Here is a 24,967-nt window from a genome sequence, read left to right as displayed (position 1 = left end):
AGGGCTGTCTCTCAATGAGCCCATGCCCCTCTCTTGCTGAGGGGAGACGTGTGTCCTGTGGGGACAGGCTCTCCTGATTGAGTGGCCTTTCTGCTCCCCTCTCCATGCACCGCTTCTCCACCCCACGCAGGGCTTGCTCGTTTTAGACGGGTTTACCCGATTGCCCATTTTCACAGAGAAAAAAAAGAACAAACCGGCATTCATTGCCGTCAAGGTAACGATAATGTTGAGTGTGGGGCACGGAAAGAAAAGTGAACACCGCTGGTTCCACTGGGGCTCGAACCCAGGACCTTCTGCGTGTAAAGCAGACGTGATAACCACTACACTATGGAACCGCCACGCACGCCTTTTTCCCCGGCGCTCCTCCTATCATCGAGGCACACGCGCGCCTCCTTCCCCGCCCCCGCTTCCCCCCCCTCCGCTTCCCTCCCAGGCGGCGACAGGCGGGGCCGTTGGGCGGCTTGTGAGGGAGGGCGGGGCAGCGCAGCGCAGCCCCCGCCGCCGTTTCTTTAATATATTTTTAATTTTTTTTCCATTTTTATGTGTTTAATTGCCAGTTAATTAAAAAATTGATTAAAACAATTTAATCACAACGCGTTTTCTGGTCTTCAGATAGCTACAGAGCAGCAGCGAAGGGGGTAAATCGCTTTTAATGGCTCTCACGCCGTGAGGGAACCCCCGGTGAAGTCTTCTCTTCGCCTGTGGGCAAGCCCAGGGTGTGCGGCCGAGGAACGCAGGTAACGAGCCTGACACTGCCTCACAGCCTCACGCTGCATGCCTTGGGCACTGAGAGCACTCCCTCCCTGTGCACGCCTGCGGGACATTTTGCTTTCGGCCTGTGCAGTCACAGCATCGCTGCCATCTCACCCCCTTGGCAAAAGGCTGGCAGGCCTCCCTGCGCATCCCGCTGCTCCTTTGGTTTGCTCGGCTGCTCTCTCCTTGCAGATCAGCAGAGAGCAGAGGGCATCATAAAATCATATCAAGCTGGCACGGTGCATTTCGGTGCCCCGCAGGTCGGCCAAACGGTGGCAAAGGCGGACTGAGCTCGGTGAGAGATGCACGAACACCCCCGCTGCTTCTGGGGAGCCTGGCTGCGTGGATTCCTTGTAAATCAGTCACGGGAAAGTGCTCTGCTGCTTGCTGTGGGGTGCTTCAGCTCGCTTTTCAGTGGGGGAGGAAGGTGTAGATGATTCTCTTGCTGCAGAAGACAGCGTTTTAAATAGCGTACTGAGAGGGAAGGCAGAATCTGAAGTTTGTCAGTGGCGGTAATGCCCTTGAAGCTGTTGCATGGTGCCCGACGGATCCACCAAAGTATGATTTATCCCCTCATATGCAGCGTGGTACATACTAATGTGTGTTCTGAAAACAAGGCCGTTTGCCCTCAAAAACCCAGCTGGAGAACATCGAGGCTTTTTCTTTACAAACCAGGCAGAGGGGCTGACGTGGGTCCAGCACCCCAGCCCTGCCTCAGGAGTGCCTCATGCCTCCCTGTCCGGGCCCTGCTCTCCTCCCCCTGTAACGCTGCAGTGCCACGCGAGCACTCCTTGCTGTGCAGTTCAGTCTGTGGGGATTGTGCGTGACACTCCTTTGCAACCATTTATTTTTTTTTAGGGGAAAGATATATATATTACGTGTTGATGCAGCACAAGAAGGCCTAAGTGCTTGTTTCTGCTAAAGAGAAGCTGTTGGAGCTGCTCATGCAATTCGCTTAAACCCACCCACACACCCAGGGATGTCCAAGATTGCTTGGGTTGTGGTTTGCTGATAGACCTGCTGCAGGAGATGGCGCTTGGTCAGGGTGCAGAGCGGCACAGCTGTCCCTGAGGGTCCAGTCAGGCAGGTATTCATGCATTCCAGGGCTTCCTTGGCATTTGTCACACCACACTGAATTCAATGATTGCCTTAAACATAACATCTGTTATGTTTTACCTGGGGTTTTGCGCCACTCCAATTACTGCAGTCCTCGCTGTACCAAATCCTCACGTCCCAGAGGGAGTGAGTGACTTGTAGAGGTACAAAAGAGGGCTTCTTTTCCATGTTTACAGGACTGTGGTTAAAAATTGCAATGAGAAATTATTATTTGGCATATGCAAGGTAAATGCATTAATTTTCAGAAGCATGTGGTGCCTGTAAGCAAAACAATGTATTGTTTGTAGCTAAATAACATAGTTTCCATGACTCTTGAAATTATTAATATTTTGCTGAAGCAGCAGGTTATATACGGTTGCAATTTTTATTTTTTATTTTTATAAAATTTTATTTTTTATTTTTTTTGCCTTTTTTGTCATTAGAAGCAGTTTCACAGCAGTAACATGAAAACAGAGGTGAAGAACATGATATTTCTAGACTTTTCTGACCATCTACCATGTATGCGATGGCTGCACTTACCAGCTGGTAGGCCCCAGTCTTAAAACAAACAAACAAACAACACATAAAATAAAACCCTTTTACATAGCAGTCATTAGTGTGTGAGTCCAACAGCTCTGTGGGCCCTCCTGACCTGGAGAGCCTGACTTAACCTCGAGGGGCCCAAAGCTTGAGGCTTCAGGACGTAGGTTTTGCACTGTCTGTGCAGTGTGCACCAGACTAGCAACATGCAGATCCAGCTTTCATTAGGCAATTCTTATGCCCGTTTATTTTTCCCATTTATGCCCATTTATTTTATTTTTTTTGGTGAAATCTGAGTGGTGTAGACAGCTGTCATCTCTATAGGCTCCAAGGGGAGGCTGAGAGTAGCTTGTGGAGGAATAAAGTTGTTGAAATTATGCCATTGGGCGTTGCTTTCCAGAATAATCTGCATTCAGCTAACAATTTGGGGGAAAAAATGTGGGTTTTTTTTTGTGTGTGTGTGTGTTTGTTCATTATTATTATTATTTTGTTCTCATTTTTACAGAGGGTATCCTGGTGCTTTCATAATGTTCCTGTCTAGTTTCTTGCCCTTCAGCAGTTTGGAGGCCCTACAGTTGCATTTCTTAGCCCATGTTTCTGGTTTTGTGTGCTTTTTGCCAAGGATGATAATTTTGGTGTCTTATATCTGTCATCTTTGCACCTCAGAAATGTACATTGCAGGGGGAGATGTATTTTCCTGTTCACCCAAATTAACCTCCTTGGGCTGAATTGTGAGAACAGATTTCTGTCATCTCACTAAGACGCAGCTTAATATGGAAAAGCCAGATAAAATTATTCAGTATATTTGTTTCTCCTTTATCTCTTCTGTTCCTTCTTTCCTTCTGTTTGCGACCACGTGTCCAGATCTCTCAGTCGGGGACTTGTTCCCTGGCCAGTACTTTAAAATACCTTGTTGGATCACATAAAAATACTTTCCTGAGCTTAACAGGAACAACAGCGCAGAAGGAGCACGTTCACTCCAACTATCTTCTTCTCCCAGTCTTTTTGAAACATACTGGCTGCATCGCTTTGTAGTGGGTGTCTCTGAGAAAGAAGCCTGAAGCAGATCTTGAATTATGCATGTGGAATGCCTGCATGGAGGCTGGCTCAGGAGGTTGATTTCCAAAGCATTTGGAAAACAGAACGCATGCAGTTACTTCAAGGACTGCTTGTAAAGGGGTCTCCCGCTTTTTGCACTAGCAACGTTACTTTATTTTTTTCCTGTGCTAGACTGCTCAACAAAATATTATCAGCGTGTTGTTGCCTGCTGTCTGTTGCAGCTGTTGATGCTTGCTAAAATCCTCTTCAGCATCTTAAATGTGCGCATGATACGTGGCTGCTGAGCAAAAAAGCTCAGCACGTGTGTGACGTGTTGGTGGGACTGGTGTGTTCCCTTTGCCCCGTGTAGAAAGGAGGATGGTCTTGTTAGCTCCAGCCTTCGTCCTTGGACTTGAACGGGAAAGGCTAATTTGGAAGGCACATTTGTTTGTGTTTCCTCAAGTTGCACATTACTGTGATCCCCGTACGTAACTGGAGAGGTGCCTCGGTCCAGCAAGACTGACTCTTTATCAGGTGGCTTGGTCACATCAGACCACTGAGACAAGGGACGAGCAAATTCCATGAATACCAAGAGAAAACACGCAGGAGAGACTTTGTCCTACGGAATCTAACAGATAAAGGTTTGATTCCTCTCCCACTCATCTTGGATGAAGCATTTTCTGATGGATTTCTTGGCTACTGGAACAAACCTCATAGCCTCTCATTAGCAGAAATCTTGCTAAATGCCAGTATAGATGAATTTATCAGATACGGTAAACGTTTTATAAATGACATGTATCCCCAGAGTGCAGAGGAAAGAGGTTATGATGTATTTTTGCTTGCATGCATTTTGGCAGAACAGTGTGATCATACATAACTGATTAGCTACTGTAACTCTGATCAAGGCAAGTGCATCCTGCCAGAAAAGCAGACATCAATGCTCTTCTGGGTCATGCGGAATTATGGAGCCTGGTACGTATTTTCTTTGCTGTCTCACTTCACAGAAAAGGAATAGCTTTGAAAGTGGAAGCTTGTGTCTGGGACTGCAGAACCTCAAAGACTAGCTCAGTCAATCAAAGCAGTGCATTCACGCGGTGCCTTCAACTTTGCTGGTTTGGCAGTTTTAATATCTTTTACATGTTAAAAAATGTGTCCATTCTGTCACAGTGAGGGAACGCCTCTGTCTGTCCCACAAGATGATTTCATCCCTCTGTCCAAGTGCCTTCACAGTGGTAGTTGATGTCTTCAGAACTGCCACCAGACCGATGGCAAAAATTTCCTGAAAATCTCATGTTATAGCATTGTTAGGCCTTTGGGGCAAGCAGTGAAGATCTTGATCTGATGGTCTCTGTTCTCACAAATGTTTTGCTCCCCATCCCACCTATTTCCCTGGGGGAGCAGGACCTGGCCTTGGGGAACTCCATCGCAGGGAGAGGCTGCAGAGGAAGGGGCACTGTGATCCCCATCCTTTTGGCACTTCCTCCCACCACCGTGTGCATTGTAACCCGTGTTCCTTTTTGGACCCAGAACCCCTGCGGTAAGCCCACAGGAGTGGCTGCTGTGCTCTGCTTATCACTGCAGACCGAGGGTAAGGGTGGCGTTTAGGGCAACTGATGCTGAGGAGTGTACCGCCCAGGAGTATACTGGTGGTACCACAATACATATGTCTGCTGATACCTAATATTTTTGAGTTGTTTGGCAGTGTATGTGTTCAAATTTGTGGTGTCCCCGTGCTGCTCGTGCAAGAAGTGGCAGATTCTTCCACCAGCACTTGGACTTGGTGGCTTTGCCCTTTGTGGGCACCCGTGAAGGGACTGAGAGCCCACACTCAGCGAGGCAAGGAGGCAGGTCAGAGGTGTGGGCCCTTTGGCCAGGGATCAGGGTTTGATTTCAAATCATGCAGCAGCACGGCTTCCTGACCGCACAGGGCAGCCACGCTCACCAAACTTCTTGGCTTGTCCCATCCCTTTCCAGCAAAGGGAACGGACAAGCTGAGTCAAGAACTGAGACCCCCGAACCCCAGTCACAACCTTATGGGGAAAACATGTGCACGGAGAGCACCCAAATCACTAATGTATGGACACAGTGCCTCATGGCAGCTTCAGCTGGCAGCATTTCTTTCCTTAGGAGCTTTCATAATCATGCCAGTCACATCAGGTAACCAAATACCCAGGCAGTTGGTACGTCTTTTTTTTTTTTTTTTCCCTGTGTAGTACTAGATCTGCTAAAATGCAAATCATTGCCTCATCCTGGCAGAAAGGCCATTCCTCTTGAGAGAGGCCATGTGACTTGAGATGTGAAGCCAATAACTTCAGCCCATCCCTGTCTCTGCCTGAGATTCAGGAGGCATGGTGACAAAACAGGTCTCCAACAGCAAACAGCGCAGCTGGAGGGCTGCAGCCATCAGCTTTCACGTCGGGCTGGACGATGAAAATGTCTTTTTCCCCTGACTGCTTCTGAGGAGCAGGGCTCAAGAAATTTCCTCTCGTGAAGCTGAATAAACAGGTGGGAAGCCAGTGCGTTGCCAGCTTCAGAGCCCCTGGGAGAACCGGAGTACCTGTTCTGCTGAGCTGCACCCCTTGTTATGTAGTTCTGGTTCCAAAAAGGGACGGCTTTGTCTGTAAAAGGAAGCTTCTAAGGGTACTCATGGAAAAAAAATCTCTGTACTGCTGAAGAAGAAATAAAAAACAGGTAAATTCTTTGCGTCAGGTATATATCTTTTTTCTTAGCTCATTTTTAAGGAGCAAATTGCCTACATCCTATGTCTATGCAGTGAGTGACAGAGCTGTGTGGTACTATTTATAATTCTGCCCTGAGAAAAAGCAGTGTGCTGCAAACTATGAAGTTTGACCTGGACTGAATCAGTTATCCAGAACTTCTGAGTATTGATGAGATCAAATAGCTCTGAGGCTACCATATTTCATGTAGTTTTTGCTTTAGGGAAAAAAAATGATGATAATCTTGAACCTTGTTCTGATGCTTAACATAAACTTCATTAAAACCAATATAAATTGCATCTGAAGCATGAATTTCATTTGTAAATTGGCTCAAATTTCAACACATTTATTCTGGAGCTTTGCTTTTTAGCCTATTTCCCCTTTCAAGTAAGGAGAATGGATGTCATGGGATGTCGTCAAACTCCTGCTCGTTATCCGCCCGACAGCCGTGATTCAGATTTCCCACTTCCTCTAGGATAATAAGCTACAACTGTTGTTGAATTTTATGCTCCTGTTGGGTCTCCATTCAATATAAATAATTTCACATTGGGATTTTGAGTTTTCTCCTTGCTTCCTATAAGATTCTTCATCTAGAGGCATTTAATGTTTCTGAAAAGTGAAATGGTAGCTTCTTTTATACTTAAAGGTGATCTACACCCTATTTTTGTGCTTGTATTTGCTTAACGCCCCCCCTCCCCCAGTCTTTCTGTGCAAAACTATGAGGCTGCTTGCTTTGTTTATTTTCTACACAAAACCTGCAAATGTTTTGTGTAAATGTATCACCCTTTTGATTGTAGATTACGTGAAATGACTTCCTCCCATCATTTTCCTGCAGATTCTCTTTGGACTTGAATGCAGTTCCTGAACTGAGTGATTGTCTGAACAATCTCTGCATGTTCACACCTTGTGGATCGTGCTGTTACTTTTGCAGTGCATTTTGGGGCTCAGGAATATGAGTCCACCTTAATGAGCTGGTATGTCTTCATCCTGTTCTCTTTCAGTGAGGCTTTGCTGTTTTTCCAGTGTTGCTGCATCCATTCTGTATTGATTCCTGGCCCAAACATTAAGATCTATCAACAGCCATTGCCAGAAGTGATTCCAGCAGCTCTGTAGAGAGCTTAGCTTTGCTTCTCCGAGCAGGCTGAAGAATTTTTTTTCTGCTATGTGTTTGAAACAAATATGTTGAAACAAAAAGCCTTTCTCCTTTCTTTCTCTCACCTAATAGGAACGTCAGTTTTTCCCATGGATATAAAATAACAGAGAGCTAAACACATACAGTTTTGCTAATGTTTGATCTTACTGAGTCACCCCTTGGTTGGCCAAACTCAGTGCTGATTTACAAACTGACTGCTCTGGTGGTCCACAGCCAGGTTCTTTTTCACTGCATTAGTTGACTGTGGTGGCTTCATCCCACTTTCTGCAGAGTGAGTCTTTTAGCTAATGAATCTAAATCATTTCTAGATCCTTCACCTTGGCAATCCCAACTCTGGCAGTAAACCAGTTCTGAGGAGCTATCCTTCTAAGGGTACTGACCTGGATGTTGTGATTTTGTGCCTGGGGTTCTCTTTTCTAGGTTATTTTGCTCTTTCCTCCTTCATTCCCTCAGTAATGCACAGAAGAAAATCCATCATAAACCCATCTTTTATATTTCTCAGTACTCTGCAGTTCTCATTTCCAATGGAAAGCATCTCTAAGTGAAGCCTGTGAGTCACAGAAAATTAAAACGTTCGTAGCGAGAAGACATCAAAACAAAGCCCCTGGCATTGGAAGCATCCATCCGTCCGCCTGATCTTTATGGGGAAAACTGTCCCTATCTCACCACCTCTGCACCCATATGTACCTTGTAATGCATGTTATGGGAGCAGATGATAACTGCCTGTTAACAAGTATGGTTGAGAAACAGACAGTAGGGTAAGGAGGCACGTCGCTGGAGATAGCTATTGAAACAACTTGCAGGGCATGTAGCATAGCTATGGAAATTTCATCCAAATCAAAATAAAAGGAGGAACCTTTTGTTCTATGTTTATCAAAGGTAAGAAGTAAATGGAATAAAGAGTCGGAAGTTAAAGCCTAGTGGCTCTCATTCGTATGCCTTCTATATCCACAAGCTTGACCTAGACCTAGCTCACACTTGTCTGTAGTAGTGTGGCTTATCTAAATTTAAAAGGTGCACTAGGCTTGAAGGGACGGCTCTCTGCCCGAAGGACCTGCAGCCTGATTTCATTAAAAGTCAGCTATAAATCTTTACGAGATTTCCATTATTTTTGAGGCAGCCTGGTCTTTACGTGACTGATAAGCTGAAGGCATGATTGATTTTGGGCAGCACCTATTACATCCGTATCAAATGCTGCCGGTTCGTCGTCTCCATAAATCAGGCTCTTGGCAGCTCAGGATCTGACAGCCAGGTTTCTGAATGCTTGCTGCAGTTCAACCTTCAGTGACTCCCACCCCGAAGAAGAGCAGGATGTGCCCCTCCTGCCTAGCCTGCTGCATGTCTGTTGGCGTGGTTGGAGCGACGTTTTATTTTGCTTCAGTGGATGGGCTATGTATTCATTGCCTGTCCGATCACAAATTTGCCTTTTTGCTGAACTGAGGGAAATGTAGCAATTTCTTGGAGTTATATCTAAAAATGGGATGGATCACTGGCTTGTAGGTACTGAATTATTGTCTGCTCTTTAGTGAACACGACAGACTCTCTTAAAGGTGAATTATACAGTATCCAGAATGCTAACACAGCATTATGTCCCAAATTCTTATCCAGCTACCTTCTGTCACTGAAGCCTTTTCTGATACCTTGAGATAAAGCCCAACTTTCCATTTCACCTGGAAACACTTTGAGGAATTTTGTAATGGCAGATGATTGTTCACCAGCCACCACTGCATTGCATTGTAAATATTTTCATAGATATCACTCTAACATTTTAAACACTTGTTTTTGAACCTTCTTACCCATGGAAGGCCTTTGTGGTCTTTGCCTGGTATTTTAATACGTGTTTGCCCAGGAAGGCAGGGTTTGGCACGGAGCAGGAGCTACCTTGCACTGATGTACCTGAGGGAAAAGAAGGGGGACTTCTTCCTCTGGAGGTGCTTGGTTAGGAGCAAAGAGGAGCTTTTGCCTGGAGGAGACACTGGCTCTTTCCACAGTGGGTTGTTCCGATTGTTCATGGTCCTTTAGTCTGACCAGAAGAGCAGAAAGTGAATTCGCTGAGCCCGGGTGGAGGCTGTGCTGGAGGCTTCAATAGGTGAGGCTGTGCTGGGGTCTGGAGATGTGGGCTGGCTGCCAGGGCAGCTCTGTAGCCACCTGAGAAGCCATCAGGAAACAAGGCAGTAGGTTGAACATTGGCTATGTCCGCTTTAGGATACAGACGTTTGGGACCAAAGATGATGATTCCCCAAGCTTTGAGTGCATGGCTTCATTTACTGCTATTAGCATAAAATTTCTGTTCCTGTCTCTCTTCATTATTCCTTCACTCAAAATGATGCTCGAAGTCAAAGAATTTAGAGGTAGGAGGAGGGAAGTGTGGGGATGACTGGCAGAGAAGCCCAAGTGTTTGCAAGTAGGGTGCCATGGTCCTTCAGATGGCCTCGCTTGCCTGGGTCAGCAGGGCACTGATGGTTCTGTTTGGGGCTCACGTTCCCCGGTTGCTCAGGACGCGCTGCCCTGCCCCTGAGCTCAGGTGATCTTGCTGGAGCAAGGCTGAAATCGTAAGCTCTGGGTTGGTCTTGGTCTTCAGATCGCAGCTCAAGTCGTGACTGGCTGGTTTGAGATGGTCTAGTGAAGACTCCTCTTTCTCTGAAGAGGGCATGTGAGGAGGTGGTATTCAGGGCAGTAGCAATGGTCTGGAGAGAAAAGTCGAGCCATTGGCAGTATCAGTGCTGTATTTGGTGCTGTCAAAATCATTGCTTGGCTCAAAATTAATACAACAGCACTTTGGATTTCAGTTTTCCTTCAGAGGGAAGAAAAGCAGAGTCCATAAACCCCAAAACCTAAAGTTCTTCTTTCCTGAAATAAATATTGACTTAGAAGGTGGCAGACATCACAAAATGTAGTTTATTTATTGAAATCAGGGGTCTTTTTAGAACGTTTCTGTAGAGATGCAACAGAAAATTTGAAGTTTTATTTAAATGAAATCTGATTATGAAGCAATTTGCTATGCCACTGTTTCTCCTTGTAAAGTGGTTGGTGGTTATCATTTTATTGCATATAAATCTGTGGTGGGGATTTCTGTTCATCTAGAATCTATGAGAAAACTTTCTTCTGTCTGTAAACAAACTGATAAACAGCATTAGGACACTGAGGGATAAAGGGATAAATGGGATGCTAAGGTACCTTTTCAAATCAGTAGAGTGTTAGGAGTGCTGGGGTTTGTTCTTTTTTATGTTTTTTGGTTTTTTTTCTTGTTTGTAGTAACATCAGATGTAATTTCAAGTCCTTAATATTCCGCAGCTCCAATTTTCAAATCACAAGAATAAAAAGCAACACGCCTGTCTAGTTACTTGTCTGTAGTAGTGAGGCTTTAAATAACTATGCTTCGGACTAAGAAATCACCAGTGCACATTAACATTTCAACTAACATGTTGGGAGCAAACTGTATTCATCTCTGAGTTCATCAGAGATGAGTCTTGAGTGCAAGTTGATGGTGATCAGATCTGGGAAAAAAAAAATGGTTTAAAAAAAAAAATGGTTTATTAGTTTGGTTTTTATGGGATGTGCTGTGAAGTCATTAGTGATGAGCTGTAGGTACTTTACATTCTGTGTTGTCAAGCCCTTTTTTTTTCCTCTCCTTCCCTCCCCTTCTCTTAGCAGTGACAAGAGGAGCACAGGAGCCCTCCTCGTGGCTGAAGGACCAACATGAGCGATGCATGTAACGCTAACAGCGAGAGACACATGCTTCCTACCAGCGGTCATTAAAACCGGGCAATGGAGCACATCGTCACAGACATGGGGTGCAACGCTTCCATAGATGACAGAGCTGAAAGCAAGTCAGAAAAAGGTGAGCGCTCCCATCATCTCCACATCAGAGGTGTTCTCTCCATACCACTGGAAGAGGATGACATGATAATATTTCCCCCTAGTCCTGTTGTCAAATGTTTGTTCAGAGAAAATTATTTCCCCCCAAATTTTCTTTATTTAAAGGGGTGCATAGTTTTCAGATGCTGGCTGAGGTCAGGAGGCAACTGCAGAGCACCTATAGCATCTACGCATTGGGGTGGAAAAGATTGTTACAGAACAGAAGTTAAATTTCAGGCACGTGCTCGCTCACTCTGGCACTCACAAAGCATATAGGGTATGGGACTGAGGGGGGCTTTTTGTGGCTTTTCACAACATGGGGTTCCTGGGTAAACTGCTCCCATTTCCCTGCTGCTGGGTGACCCTGATAGTGAAACAAATGCAATGAAATAGAGCTACTACAATGAATCCCCAAACGGACCTTATGCCATGTTAAGTCTGGCCTGAAATTCTTCCTGATAGCCGTTGAGGCTGTTGGTGGGAAGTCCCCATAATACATGAATAAACATTCAATTTAAAAATTGATGTATTGGCCCCCTGCTTTTCAACGCAGCACACCTGGACTTTGCACAGGCAAGAGGGGCACGGGGTTGTCTCAGAGACCCTTGTTCTGACCCTTTGTATTCTTTTTCAAGGTTTGATGTTAAAACATTTACAGGTCTGCTGGGAGCTGCGGTACATGGCACCATGCATTGTCTTAGATTATTACACCAAACAGCACTGGTTGAAAAGGAAGGCACTGTTGGGCTGGAGTCCTAGACCCGTCCATAAAGGAAGGATGGGGTCCTACCTTTTCGGTTTTGCATGCCATGAACATATGTGCTTTGTAAGGCCACAGAAACAGGTTACTTGGGAATATTTCTGAGGGTGCAAAAACTCAGAGAGGCCATGAGGAGCTGAACTCCTTTCTCAGCCTACAACCAACACTACATGTTGGTGTGGAGCCAGGCTCTGCAATCACAAAGCTGGCTTATAACTCTGTGTGTTTGTTTCATAATGTCTTGCCCTCTCCCATTGCTGGGTGGTAGTCTTTTTGCTCTTCAGCAGTAGTCAAATTATGCAAAACCATCATTATATCTGCAGTCTGAGGCTGTACATCCTTCTAATGCATTAATAACATAAATTTAATGGCTACTTGGTGGTGTAGAGATCTTCTGCAACTGGTGATTTATTTTGCAGATGCAGTTTAGCCTAGTGTGAAAATCATGTTCAGTTTTAGTCCTGAGAATAACAATGCTGTAATAAGTACAATTTAAAAAATGAGAGGAAATATTGTTAGATTTGCAACATTAACCATATTTGTCAATATTCATCTTAAGTGCCCAGGGCCCAACCGTTAAGCAACCCAGAGGGGCTTTAATGGGGGGTTTCACGGTTCTGATGCTGGAAATCAGTTTCTGTGCTGGTGGCTCAGCTCTGTCCCCTTAGGTACTCGTCTAAACAGAAAAGATGACAGCCTTACTGTCAGGTCTGGGGTGGGGGGAATTCCAGAAAGGACAGAAAACAAGAGAGATCCCAGAGCTTATGCAGGGTAGGGAGTGTGCTCCTAATCATATAAGGATTGCACTTCATTCAAGCGGGAGGATTTTTCTGGGAGGGATAAGATGTCTGTAGGATGGGAGTCCTTGCTGATTTCGGCCTTGTCTGCACTAGAAAACTTTAGCAATTTAACTGTGCCACATAGTTGTTAATGGTAAAATAAGCAAACAACATGCTATTATGGCACCTGTAAAGATTTTTATTTAAAAAAATCTATAGTGTTATACATATTAATAGAGTCACATCTCCACAGAGGTTATTCTTTACTTGTATAAATGTCAGTTTAAGAAAAAGAATCATTCCCATTCAGAGGGTGCCACTCATCCTAGTCTTATCATCCCTGGTATGTGCGATCAGCTGAAATAATTGACAATTATAAACGGTTGTTCCTCTAGTGCAGAGCTTTTCTTTGCATGTATTTGCAGGGAAAAAAAAAAAAAGCACTAGTCTGGATTGTTGGCTATTATTCATTGCTTTGGTTTGGTTTTAGTATCAGCTGTTCATTTTAGCAACTGTAGTAAAATACCAGCGTATTAGTGTTAGGATGTAAGTGTTGTTTTTAGTTTCCTCTTCTTTCTCTTTCACGAAGTTGCAGTGCTGTGCAGCGATGGTTGTATCAAACCCTGGAGTTCTGGAGAACATCTTGGTTTTGTTCCCCTGTTTCTCCTGATCATGTCTGCTCAGAAATGAGCAGTGGTTCCTGCTAGCGTCAGGAGCTCAGAAAAATGTATTCCTTTGGTCCTTGTTCCTTCGATAGCATCGTCCTGCAGCTGCTTTGACTTGTTCCCCCAAGATCAGAAACATAAAGACTTTGTGTATGTGTGTCTTATGCTGAGCTGTTAAGGGTGAGTAGCCCTGAAGCTCCTTGAAAAGAGGTATTAGCTGCAGGCTGGAGGCAAAGGCTGTTTGTAAACAATACTGTGTACATCAATATATGTGCACAATACTGTTTGTAAACATTTTGTCCCAAGATTTGTATTTTGCTGGCTTGCTGATATAGCTGGGCAGGCAAAAACTTTCTATTAAGTGAGGTTCTTACAAACTTTGTCATTACACGAAGCTCATGTTACAGCTTGCAAAGTCTGAAGCTTTTTACTGCAGCTTGGTAAAGAAATACATTTCTTTAGTAGGCAAAATTGATCTTTCTTTCTTTCCTCACCTTCTCAAAACCCGCATACTGCCCATCAGCTGAACATGGCAGACTTCTTAGATGCGTACTATCTTCAGGAGAAAGAAATGGGGAAGGTTTCTAATAATATAGACTTGAGCAAGTCAGCTGGTTTGGAATCTGTCCCTCAAGACAGAAACAATTGATGCATCATGTATGCATTATCAAAAAACATTTTTTCAGTCTTATTTTTACAGACCTCCATCTTAATTCTGACTGTGCACAATGGACTGCATTTGTCATCTGTCTGCAAAGTTCTGCAAAGGTAATGCGTGTTTTCATTGATGATTGCACTGATCCATTGCCTTCTCTTTTGACAGCAATTAAAGCTGCTGTTCTCATCCAGAAATGGTACCGCTCTACAAGGGCCCGGCTAGAGATCAGTCGCCGCTATTCTCTGACTATCTTTCAGTCAATCGAATATGCTGATGAGCAAGATCAAGCACAGGTTTGTAATCTTCAGTTCTTCCTGTAAAAGCAGCTGTGTTATTCCCAGAGCACAAACAAAATGGATAGGAGACTGTTTCTCCCTACAAAGCTGTGTCCTGAATAATAAAACCACTTCCCTGCCTCACACGTGAACTAGTTAAGTCGTGTGTGTGTGTGTGTGTGTCAGCAAGGCAAGACATGTGCAACAGAGAAATAGAGATATCAATATCTCAGCACATCAGCCCAGGCTTCCTTCAGGGTCAGTACTGGGTATTAGGAGCTTCTAAGGCTTTGTGTTCAATCTAGCATCAGTCTAACGTGAGTTGGGTGAATAGTGGCTGTTTCCTTCTATTGACTGTAAAGGAAGTCTAGGCAAATATTCTGGATGATGGGCAAGATGAATTACACCCCAAAAAATCAGCAACATTGATGTAGTCCTGGAATTTTGTGTGTCTTCAAATAATGTCAACCTGCTGCTGTAGAGGTGATGCTATGGGAACATACAGTAGTGTCACAGATCCCTCTACATGGAAAACTGCTAATATATGACTAAGGAAAGAGAATGTTAATGCTTGTTGGATCCCCTGAACTGATCAGTATGTTTGTTCTTTTCTTTTCCTTATTCAGCTAGCCAGCTTTTTCACATTCATGCTGGAGCGCTATGCAGGTAAGGATAAAAGTCAAAGTAAAATGGAGATTCTGTTTGAAAACCTTATGTGAGAGAAGTGAATTTTCTATGTAATGTTTACAGCCTGTGGCACATGCTGGGATGAGATTTGCTTTCCCAAATATTGCTCTAAGATTTTGGTCCTGTTAAGTATTGACTCCACTCAATATCTGTGCAGTGAGTCAAGATGTCAGACAGGAATGGATCCCCGTTGTCCTTTATAAGAACACTCAGAGGTGCTCAGAGTGCTTTCTTACATGTCACTGCCACTGAGCTGTTCTCATAGTAGTCTTACTGTCCAATTTGCACAGTTTTCTATGCATGTTTTTCTTAGACTATGAGACATGATTATGCAGAAAAAGTGTGACTAGTTGGTTTAGGGGAGGTGTAATCAAACAAAGAGGTGGTTTTGTTCTTCCTTTTCCTTTATTTTTTTTCCTAAAGTAGTTTTGGACCACTTTTAAACTTAATTTATTCTAGATTTTGCTACAAAATGTGCCAGTATGTGAATGATTAAAAATGAAATAAATTCAAACTGCTGGGGATGAATGTTTATCTGAGCTTTAACTGAGATGGTTACTAACCTTTAATTTCTGAAGTGTTTGGGGATGCTTGGGCAAAACTTACTTTTAAGTCAAGCTTGACAGAAGGACAGATTGAAAGTGACTTCCTAAAGCCAGAAAACGAACACCAACTTCCTGAACAAATTGAGAAAAGATCTAATCTCAGCCCTATTAAAAAGGAGGCTGCCCCCTTCCTATTCAATTACAAGCAAATATACTTTCTTCTTCATCTGGTCCAGCCACAGAATACACCAATTAAAATTTGCACAAGACACTTTGATAGCAGGCTAAAACCATCACCAAAACCGTAAGTGGTTCAGTGTTCTAATGACAACCATTAGAAATTGTAGTCTTTCTCTCTTAAATACTTAAGAGTGCCTCTCTGTGCTCTGCAGAGAAAGAAATTGTATTTGAGCCTTGCTGCAAAGCCAAGACAGATGATACAGTTGTCCTTCCTTTGTTTTTTTTTTTCCATTATCGTCTTACTCTGCAAAAAGTCATTTAACTTCCTGGAAAGGAAGTGGCAAATTTAAAGAAAATAAAACACTGCTCCCTTCATCTACTTCTGTATGCTGATGGTGACCTCAGTTCAGCGAGGAAGAAAATTCTAGTGCTAGGTCTGGGATTTGGTACAATAGTGTTAATCTCTACTTTCATTATCATATTAAAAGGGAATTTTACAACTGCTTGTCGTAGATATGATTTATCCACCTTTTTAACCATGCCTATTGACAGAAGGAATTAACACAACTGAGGTGCCTCCAGCGACTTGCTTGGGCACAGGACGTGACTGTACAGAGCGCCCTGCCTCATATGCTGTCCGTTGCTGTCACCGCACGGGTGACCTGTTCCTTGGTCTTGCAGATATTAGCAATCATATAGGTGGTTAAGGCTGACACACATGATAAAGAATGTATTTTATGGTAAAGCTCCTCTTTGTCTTGCTTGCTTAAAATTTACATCTGTCAGGACTGAATTTGTTAAGGCTTGGTATCTGCTCCAAATACTTTATTTTGGTCTTGTTTTGTTTTGTTTTGTTTTGTTCTCCCTTTCTAATAAGCACCCTGTGTTACAGATACCAGAACCAAAAACGATACAGAACGATTGTGTAAGATACATGTTTAATACAGAGGCAGTCCAGGGTCTTCTGCACAAAGGATTTTTCTGACGTCTTGAATGAGAAATTGCATATTGAACTTGTGTTGCCTGGTTTGTGGTTAAGTTTGTCCAACAGCTGGCCGTGTGCATTCCTTACTTCAAGCTCTTGCTTGCCTGCGCCGCTGAGTGACCTTTGCAGTACTTGTGCCTACGCCAGTGATTTAAGCAAAATCTGTGCCAAATAGAGAGATTCCTTAATGAACTGCTTCCATTTCTGCTGGATCACGGTCTTAAGATGGGAGCCACTGTGAGTGTAAACATAATAAGCAGAAAGCTTTCAAATTAGCTTTGCCATTCCCAAGCATTTTCTAAAACCCACAATTCTCTGATTTTTTTATTTTTTTTTTCATCGGTGTCTGGTCGCTTAAATTAGGGTGATAGCACATTGTTCAAAAGCCTTCTCCAAGAACATAGCAAATAATATTCTTACAAGAGCATGGGTTGCCTGTTCTTCTCTGTATGTGACGATGAGAAAGCTACCTGAAGATTTTGTGATCCTTGTTTTTCATTACATTATAAACCCCTCAGGACTCCTCTATTCATCTGGGAATCTGCTTGTTCAGAATGTGTTTTTTCAGAGAAAGAAAGCAGTCACCGTGTCATTAACAAGGTAGTGCTTTTGATGTGATTGTTTGTGTTATACCCTGAAGCTCTTTTCATCCTCTCAACCTGCTTAAGATGTCAGTGCAGTTGGAGTTGCAATTGGGATATTACGTAGCTGTGTGTTGTTCTTGTTCTGCTGGCGATTAAAGGCTATTTCCCAAGGGTTGGCAGGAAGTAAGAATTAAAATGTTTTCCATCCTACACTTCTCTCCATCCATTAAAACCAAAAAAATCTGTGTACCTACTCAGCCTTTCAGTTGAGAGATCTCCAGTCAGACGAACAAAAGTGCTTTTCCAGCAAAAGGTGACCCATTTACTCACTCTTTTGTGTGCACACCAAGGGTGAGAAGGCTGCAAACGTGTTCTGGGCAAAGTGGTGGGACTCGGAGTCCAAGGCACTCCTGTCTGTGCCTCTCAGGGTCCCTGGGCCACCTCCCAGAGCCTTCCTTCGAAAAGGAACTAAGTCTTGCTCTCTGCAGCTTCGCACCCCACCACACCTTCCTTACAGCACTGACATCCTTCCGAAGCTTTTTGCACGGAGTGATTCTTGCAGTGGGGAATAAGCCACAGCCTGCAGCTTGCTGCACCAGGACCAGTGTGAAGGAACAGATGTTTGGGGCACAAAGGAAATCCTCATCCTCTTCTTGGACTCCTGGTCCGTCTGCCATTAACTTTGTGTCTTGTGCATCAGTGCCTGGAGGATGTCAGAGCACTCCTTGGGAGCTGGAGGTGCTCTCTGGGCTTTTGTGTTTGTTTAATATGGAGTATGGCCACTGGCAGCCCTGTGGGGTCTGCAAGTAGGGGCCAGCACACGCTAATCCCCAGGCTGCATTAGGACATCCATTACTGGAAGAAGTGCTGACTGCTCCCGGATGAGACATCCTGTGCAGGAAGGAGCCTTAAAATCAAGCTGAAAGACTGCCCGAGGAGATGTAAGAGCACTCTAAGGCTAATGACCACGGCCAGCTTTTGATTCTTCATCCAGAGGCAGAAAACAGGGTGTGCTTTGCAGAGTTGTGCCCTGCGGGGAAGGAGATTGGGTTTCCCAGCCTGGACACCTGCCAGAAGGGAGCAGAGGCGGTGAGGAAGGCAGGTCTGTGCTCAGAGGGGAAGGCAGGGTCGCCTGCTGCGAGCAGGACGGGGGGGACAGAGGGGGAGCAGGTGTGGGCGGGTGCCTGTGCGGCTGGAAACACTGAGAAGACTGCTGACACTGGAGGAGTCACAAGAGGAGAGCCTCTGGCCAGCACTTGGTGGGAACTCCGAACCCTGCACACCTCGTCCTTTCCTGCAGCCTGCATCCATCTGCATGGCTGCACACAGAGGGTGCTGATCAGCTCGCAGCAGAGCAGCTGATAAGAAACAGTTCTGTTTTTAAACCCTTTTTAAATCCTTTATAAAAGGATGCTTTTTATCTGCTTATTTCTTTAACATGAATTTTATGCAGGTAAAAGACAAGCTGGCCTTTATGAATCTCATAATTTATGAGGCCACGTGCAGGTTTTGGCTGCTGTGTGTTTTGAGTCACAGCCACAGGTATTCCTTCAGCAACAAATAATGTATCTTCATTTCCAGTTGCAGGGTTACAAAAACCTTACCGTCAGCCCAGCAAAAAGTGTTTCCAACAATCACCTCACGCAAGCAGCTCTGCAACAGCAACCTGCAGATCACTGTCCTTTAGGGCTCTGAGTGTCTCCGTTAGAATAAGAGATGATAAAGACAGTCTGCAAGGAGCAAACAGTGCAATCAGTTGTTCACTCAGTTGTATATCAAGGGTATGCAAGAAAATATTGGATTGAAGCAATTAGCAATGCTCCTGCTTTCTCCATCTTCAGGAAAATGAGAAGAAGCTGGCTTTGCTTACTTTCTGCCTTCCAGTGGTTTTATGGCAGCCACCCAAGAGCTGGCATTGTCTCCTCATATCAGAAGGGCGTGCTATGCAGTCAGCTGTGAAGGAACACTGCTTGGCTGCTGGCTTTTTTAATACTCAGTGAGCTGCTGGTATTTAGCCTATTTTTTTAATGTAAAAAACAAAAGCAACACAAGCACCTCTTTAAATCTGGTATTAACCGTGTAATCTTGAACTGTAAGCAGGTGACAGTCCCTGGATGATCGGGCACGACTTTTGAATCTCCTTGCCGTGTGGGGGAAGGAGAAAGCCTGTGACAGACTGAGTTCTTGTTACCTAAGAGATCACGTTGCTCCACAGCATCAGTGCAAAGTATTTTGCATCCTGACCAGAGATGCTGGTTGTTGGGACGGTGGCTTTGCCTGGTTTTGTTTGGTTGTGTTTGTTTCTGGTTTTATTTAGTATTGTGGGTCAGTCTGGGGAAACCCGGAGCTGCTCCACTGTACAAGGTAGGAGCTGGCTGCTCCAATACTGCGGCAAGGAGAGCATCAGAAACATTCACTGGTTCTGGTCACTCTGTTACAGCCCCATGTGAGACTGCTGGAGTTTCCACATTCCTGTTTTTCTTCCCTCTTGTTGCAGTTGCTGACACTTCCATCAGCCCCTGTGTTTCTCACAAGGCTGACTCATATCTAACTGAATATGAAAATATCGAGGTTCCAGACTCCTACTGCGGACCACGACTCTCGTTTCCTCTTACTCTTGCAGATGCCAATGCTCTTCTTCATGCTTTCAAGGATGGACAGGTACATTGCAACTAGGTTTTGTTCATTTGTTTTACTTGTTTTACCTCTCTGTCAGGTTGAAACCCCACAGTCAGTTGAATATAAGGCTAAACTGGTGCTCAAAGAGATATTTCTGCCTTCCTTTCCATCCCACTGCTCTTTCCTGCTAACCCTCAGTGGTCACACAGGTATGTGGTGAGCTGTCCTAGGAATCCAGTCGGTTTGGGAGCTAACCCAACAAAACCCAAAGCACCGCTTCTCAGTTCCCAGGTTTGATTCATTTTTCCCCCCATGCTTTAAAGGTGAATTCAGTTGCAGGGATTAAGCACGTCATTCCAGTGTGCAAGACCCCACTGCAATGGGGAGAGTGAATATAAAGTGTGGCCAACGTGCTAGCACAGATCTCATGAGCTCTGGCTGCCACTGCTTTACTTGGCAGGGCTTGGCTTGAACTCATGATCATTTGTGCTTAACAATATACTGTATATAAGGGATAACTTTGGGGTTATATAAGGGGTCTACCATTGCGTTTAATTTACTGAATAATGTTTTGTTTCCTCCCCTAATTTTTTGTGGAGGCTGATCTTAAAAGTAGCACAATATAAAGCTCATGATAAATGAGCCCACCCAGAATTCACCTTGCTGTGGTTGGCATTTTAGTAAGGGAATTATTATATGCAATTGGCCTTTTTTGTTTGTTTTAAAAACATTAATCTTGAAGAGTTAGTTTGTAGTTCATCCATCTGTGTTTGAATTAAATGTCTTAAAAATCACTGACTGTCCAAATTATCGTAAGAAGCATTAGCAGGGAAGACCAGAAGAGCACTTTTACAGGAGCTACATCCCTTCTGAAAGGAGCAATCTTTGAAGGCTTAATGTTCCATTCTCATAACATCTTCACAATGAGCATTAACAAGGCAACCCTTGCTGGAGTTTCCTCTCCTTGGTATTTGTGCAGTTTGCTGAAATACCATTTATGGCCTTTGTTTTTGGTTTGTTTTCTTTTTACAGTATATCCTGTTTTTTTTTTTTTTAGTTACTTTGAACAGATGACCTTAAGCAATGATTCTGAGTGCTGTATTACCCACTCTCTTACCATTTCTGTAGATGGGAAGAGTAGAAATGGTACACTAGAAATAAAATGGGAAAATACGAACAGCAAGCTCACTAAGCAAGTGCAAAGCTACCAACACTCCTAATTTCCAGTACTAAACCATGCAGCCTTAACCATATTTAAGGAAGATCTGTAGTATAAATAATCTGATAGAGCTTCCTTGGCAATATGTGTGTAGCGCTAATAAAGCAGACAGACTTTACTGCTCCTCCTAAAAAGTCTTCCTTTTCTCCCTGTTTTTTTTTTTCTTTCCATAGCTGCTTCATGCCCACTATGTACTGCAGCTGCTATGTGAAACCAGGAGGGTTCTCAAGGAGAAGCCAAATATCAACCTTGTTTCGGTTTCCTACTCCAAGGAGATAACCGTCTGTGGTAAGATGCCAAGGAAGATAACTGCTTTGGGCATTTATTATTTTTTTTAATAAATGCATAAATGGGAGCAAACCAAAAAAAAAATGTTCCTGAGTCGCACCGAGTGTATTTTTAAAAAGTCCCTCTCCTCCTCTTTCCTTTTCTTGTTAAAAGTTTCTGAATGAGTCAGTATTAGTTCAGTTAATACTTCAGTGCAGCTTAAATATTCCTGCACTTCCAGCTCTAAAGTGCCGCTAAGTACTATGATCACTGGCTGCAATTCTCAGTGCTTGCTCCTCTTACTGAGAAAAAGACTTTACCACAATAGTTTACTCACTGATGATTTTAATGAGGGTGTAATAGGAGTGGCAAATAAGACCTTTCATAGACAGCATGACTATCAAGAACAAATTGAAATGTATAATAAACCCTCATTTCTAAAGGGACCCAAGAGGATGCATCAATCTTTATGCAACGAACAAATTAGTTGCACAGAACGATATGTCACAAGGTGAAGAATTAAGAGCTCATTGCACGTCTATTTTATTATGTTTTTGTAAATTATGAGCAAAGGGATGCAGTATGCTGCCATGGCACAGGAAGCAGTAGCTGCAGAACAGAAGAGCAGTGGTGGCATTAGCTCTGACAGCCATGTCTGCGCTGTGTGTAATTGTAACGCAGTGTAGGGAAGGGCACTGCGACACGTGTGAAACAACTGACGTTTTTAAGATGTGGTTGTGCACCAACTTCAATTACCAGGAAAGGGCTTGTTTAAATAATGTTCTGTACAAACAATAATTTGTTAACCAACCAAATAAAATATCTCTCCAAACTGAGGAAGCATGGATTCATGCTTGCTCACTACAGTACATTCGTGTGAATCAAAACATCCCTCCTGTTGTTTGTAGCTCATTTGTGCTGTGCAAGCGGCATCTGAAGGGCTCCCCTTCCTGCCATTGACACTAACAGCTTTTGCAACCAGATAGATCCTCTGCAGAATATGGAATGGAGGCACATTTTTAAACCTAATAGGTCCAAAATTCTTGATGCCCTTAAAATAAGCTGTCCCTCCTTCTATTTCCTTCTAATTTCAAACAATGCAGATTGAATACTCATGTGAAGTATTTGTGTCCACACGTGTTTAAAATCTATCGCAGCCCAAAGGAGTCCTTAGAGTGACTCCAGCAGGCTCGTCATCAACCAAAAGTTGCACAGAAGACATATGGACATGGTTAGAAATGTCCCTTCTGTCTTTTCATAGAATCATAAAGGTTGGAAAAGACCTCCAAGATCATCTGGTCCAACCATCCCCCTACCACCAATAAAATTATTAAACCCATTAAATCATTTTCTTAATCATTGGTGGAGAAAGCCTGTCCTCAGGCGATTCTGTGGCTTCAGGGCGGTGAGCCACAGGTGTGGGGAGGTGACAGCGCAGGGGGGTGAGGTCCTCCTGCCTGTTCCAAAATAAACCTCAGGAAGGGACAACTCTGCTGTTCCTGTGGCTTTTGCACCGAGGTGTACAGGCATTGCCACTCCCCCCATCAGTAGTAATCAAAACCTGGCTCTGAACCAGACAGATGCTTGATTGTGCTTCATATAGTAGACTACTTGGTAAATTCAAATCTGTTAGTATTTAGAAGTCTATCAATCATATTTCTGAAATACTAATCTGTTTTCCAGGTTGATAATGTGTTTGCTCATCTTACTTCCATTTCCCTGAGCGAACCTTTACCTGTGTGACAGGTCTGATCTTCAGATCCAGCTGCAAGGACAGAAACATTATGCAAAACAATTGTGTACTCTTTAAGTGTTTTATTGCCTGGTTTTACTAGGCAGCTTCAGCATGTACGTTAACATGAAGCTGATATAATCCTAATACAAGGCAAATTATTAAGGAAAATGCAAATTACTAAAGAAGACATGGGGAAAAACTTCTTAGGACTAGTTTATATAATTCCAGTTTTATAATTCCATGTATTTGGTAACAGAGGACATATATGTTTTTGTTTCCTGTAGGAGACTTGCATGGAAATCTGGATGATCTTTTTTTGATATTTTATAAGGTAAGTGGGCAACCTGTGATATATCATTTTGACTTTTTGTTATTAAGAATGTATATTAGTCTGATAGTTTTTATCACTGTTAGAACTGTAAATGTGTGTGCACATACCACACACATAAACCCTAGAACAACTTGGATGGTGCCTTTGTCATAGCTTTTCCTTCTCCTCCTGAGGAAGAGAGGAGATGCGGAAGATTTGTCTTCTAAATGTCAAGCTGGAGCATGAACTTAAAAGGTTCTTTGCAATGTCTTCCACATCCAGCCCACATTTTCTATTCCATGCTGACTGAGGTCTAAAATCCAGAACTAACAATTCCTGATGTGACACTACACTGCAGATAGTTTCAGTCCTCAAGCAGAAAATGCAGAGGCTTTCTTTGGCCCTCCCATTGATGCCCATAAGGTGTTTTTCATTATTGTTTGTTTACAGGAAACAAAAAAGGGTGCTATCTTTTTAAAAGCTTTTGAAACCTTGGAAGCAACCATATAGTCTGCACAAAATGGAAATACCTTGGATGTCCTTGCCATATCCATAGACAGCTGCTCACTTTTCAAGTTAAAAAGCGTAACTCTCTTTTACTGAGGTGAAAACAAAAAGAGCCCCAGGCTATCTTTTTCACCATTGTATATTTAACCGAAGGTGCAGTTTTCCTATGTTTAGTTTCCCATTTATCTTTGGCATGAATCACCACCTTTCATTTAGCAGATAGTCTCTCCGATTTGAGTTTTCCGGAGGAAAGTGTATGTCTGATCCTTACACATTCTTCGGCCCTGAATGGAGACTGAAATGAGCTAAACCAGGTGTTTCAATGATGTAATTCCCCTCTGCTTCCAACGTTGTTACACTTTATCTGACATGGCTGGATGGAAACTTGGTGGTTTTGTCCAAGTGCGTACCTGAAGCCTGCTGAAGCATAATCAGGCCTCTGCGGGCCTCTGCTTTTCTTATTAACTGATTACATGTAGCCAGTCCTCGACTTGTAGTCTTTTAGCTGTTATTTTAATTATGCAATCTTCCTTTTTGGAACAGGATATTGAAACAGAATCAGAGTATGATTCAGGTTGGTTTCATATACCAGACCTGTGAGGGGAAAAATAGCTGTTCTGGAGATAACTGCTGCAGCTATCTCCGAATAATTAAGAAAAACATGTGAGTGAGGACTAAGTGCTGATTGTAGTGACTTCAGAGCCAGCCCCCCAGCTGTGGGCAGCAGTGCTCATACTTCCGGTTGCTGTTTGGCTTCAGGGTCCCTCCTTACAGCAGACTCTGTGCAGTGGGCAGATGTTTCGTCCTCATTTCCAAGCAGCTGAGGAAGTGGAGGGCGCGTGGTGGAGTCACAGTGCTGGGACAAGCCCCCAAACCTCAGGCATGGTAGGTCAAAGCACAGCCAGCAGAGCTGTGGCTCTTCAGCACGGTGCTGGGCACAACAGCACGTGTAACGCTGAGACCCAACGAGGGTGATGCTCAGAGAATCACTTTTTTTCTCAGTAGCCAATTTGTAAAGTCCATTCGGTCACTGCATTA

The 24,967-nt window shown here is 43.7% G+C and overlaps 2 protein-coding genes and 1 non-coding gene across 6 annotated transcripts in view; 2 read left to right on the top strand and 1 right to left on the bottom strand.

Moving 5' to 3' along the window:
• The window catches only part of BEND2 (BEN domain containing 2), a 446,678-nt gene extending 434,682 nt beyond the window's left edge, over positions 1 to 11,996 (top strand). The window contains exon 13 of the transcript XR_007709226.1: positions 11,986 to 11,996. The gene's annotated coding sequence lies outside the window, so the exon portion shown is untranslated. The remainder of the gene's footprint in view (positions 1 to 11,985) is intronic.
• TRNAV-UAC (transfer RNA valine (anticodon UAC)) lies at positions 263 to 335 on the bottom strand. Its single transcript has one exon. It is a non-coding gene; the product is annotated as a tRNA-Val (tRNA).
• PPEF1 (protein phosphatase with EF-hand domain 1) overlaps positions 432 to 24,967 on the top strand; it is a 36,475-nt gene continuing 11,939 nt past the window's right edge. The window contains exons 1-8 of one of the 4 annotated variants that reach the window (XM_035542128.2): positions 449 to 737; positions 6,979 to 7,117; positions 10,948 to 11,137; positions 14,182 to 14,309; positions 14,918 to 14,957; positions 19,770 to 19,933; positions 21,284 to 21,398; positions 23,397 to 23,443. In XM_035542128.2, coding sequence (XP_035398021.1) covers positions 11,065 to 11,137; positions 14,182 to 14,309; positions 14,918 to 14,957; positions 19,770 to 19,933; positions 21,284 to 21,398; positions 23,397 to 23,443 — 567 coding nt within the window. In that variant the 5' untranslated portion in view covers positions 449 to 737; positions 6,979 to 7,117; positions 10,948 to 11,064. Of the gene's footprint in view, positions 738 to 757; positions 1,049 to 6,978; positions 7,118 to 10,947; positions 11,138 to 14,181; positions 14,310 to 14,917; positions 14,958 to 19,769; positions 19,934 to 21,283; positions 21,399 to 23,396; positions 23,444 to 24,967 lie in introns of those variants that run through there. The other 3 variants (XM_035542127.2, XM_035542130.2, XM_035542129.2) reach the window with 3 other exon arrangements.

The sequence above is a fragment of the Cygnus atratus genome, chromosome 1 (assembly GCF_013377495.2).
Source record: "Cygnus atratus isolate AKBS03 ecotype Queensland, Australia chromosome 1, CAtr_DNAZoo_HiC_assembly, whole genome shotgun sequence".
In the NCBI taxonomy this organism is placed as follows: Eukaryota; Metazoa; Chordata; class Aves; order Anseriformes; family Anatidae; genus Cygnus; species Cygnus atratus.
The sequence above is the reverse complement of the archived record's forward strand: the minus strand, read 5'-3'. Positions and strand labels throughout refer to the sequence as shown.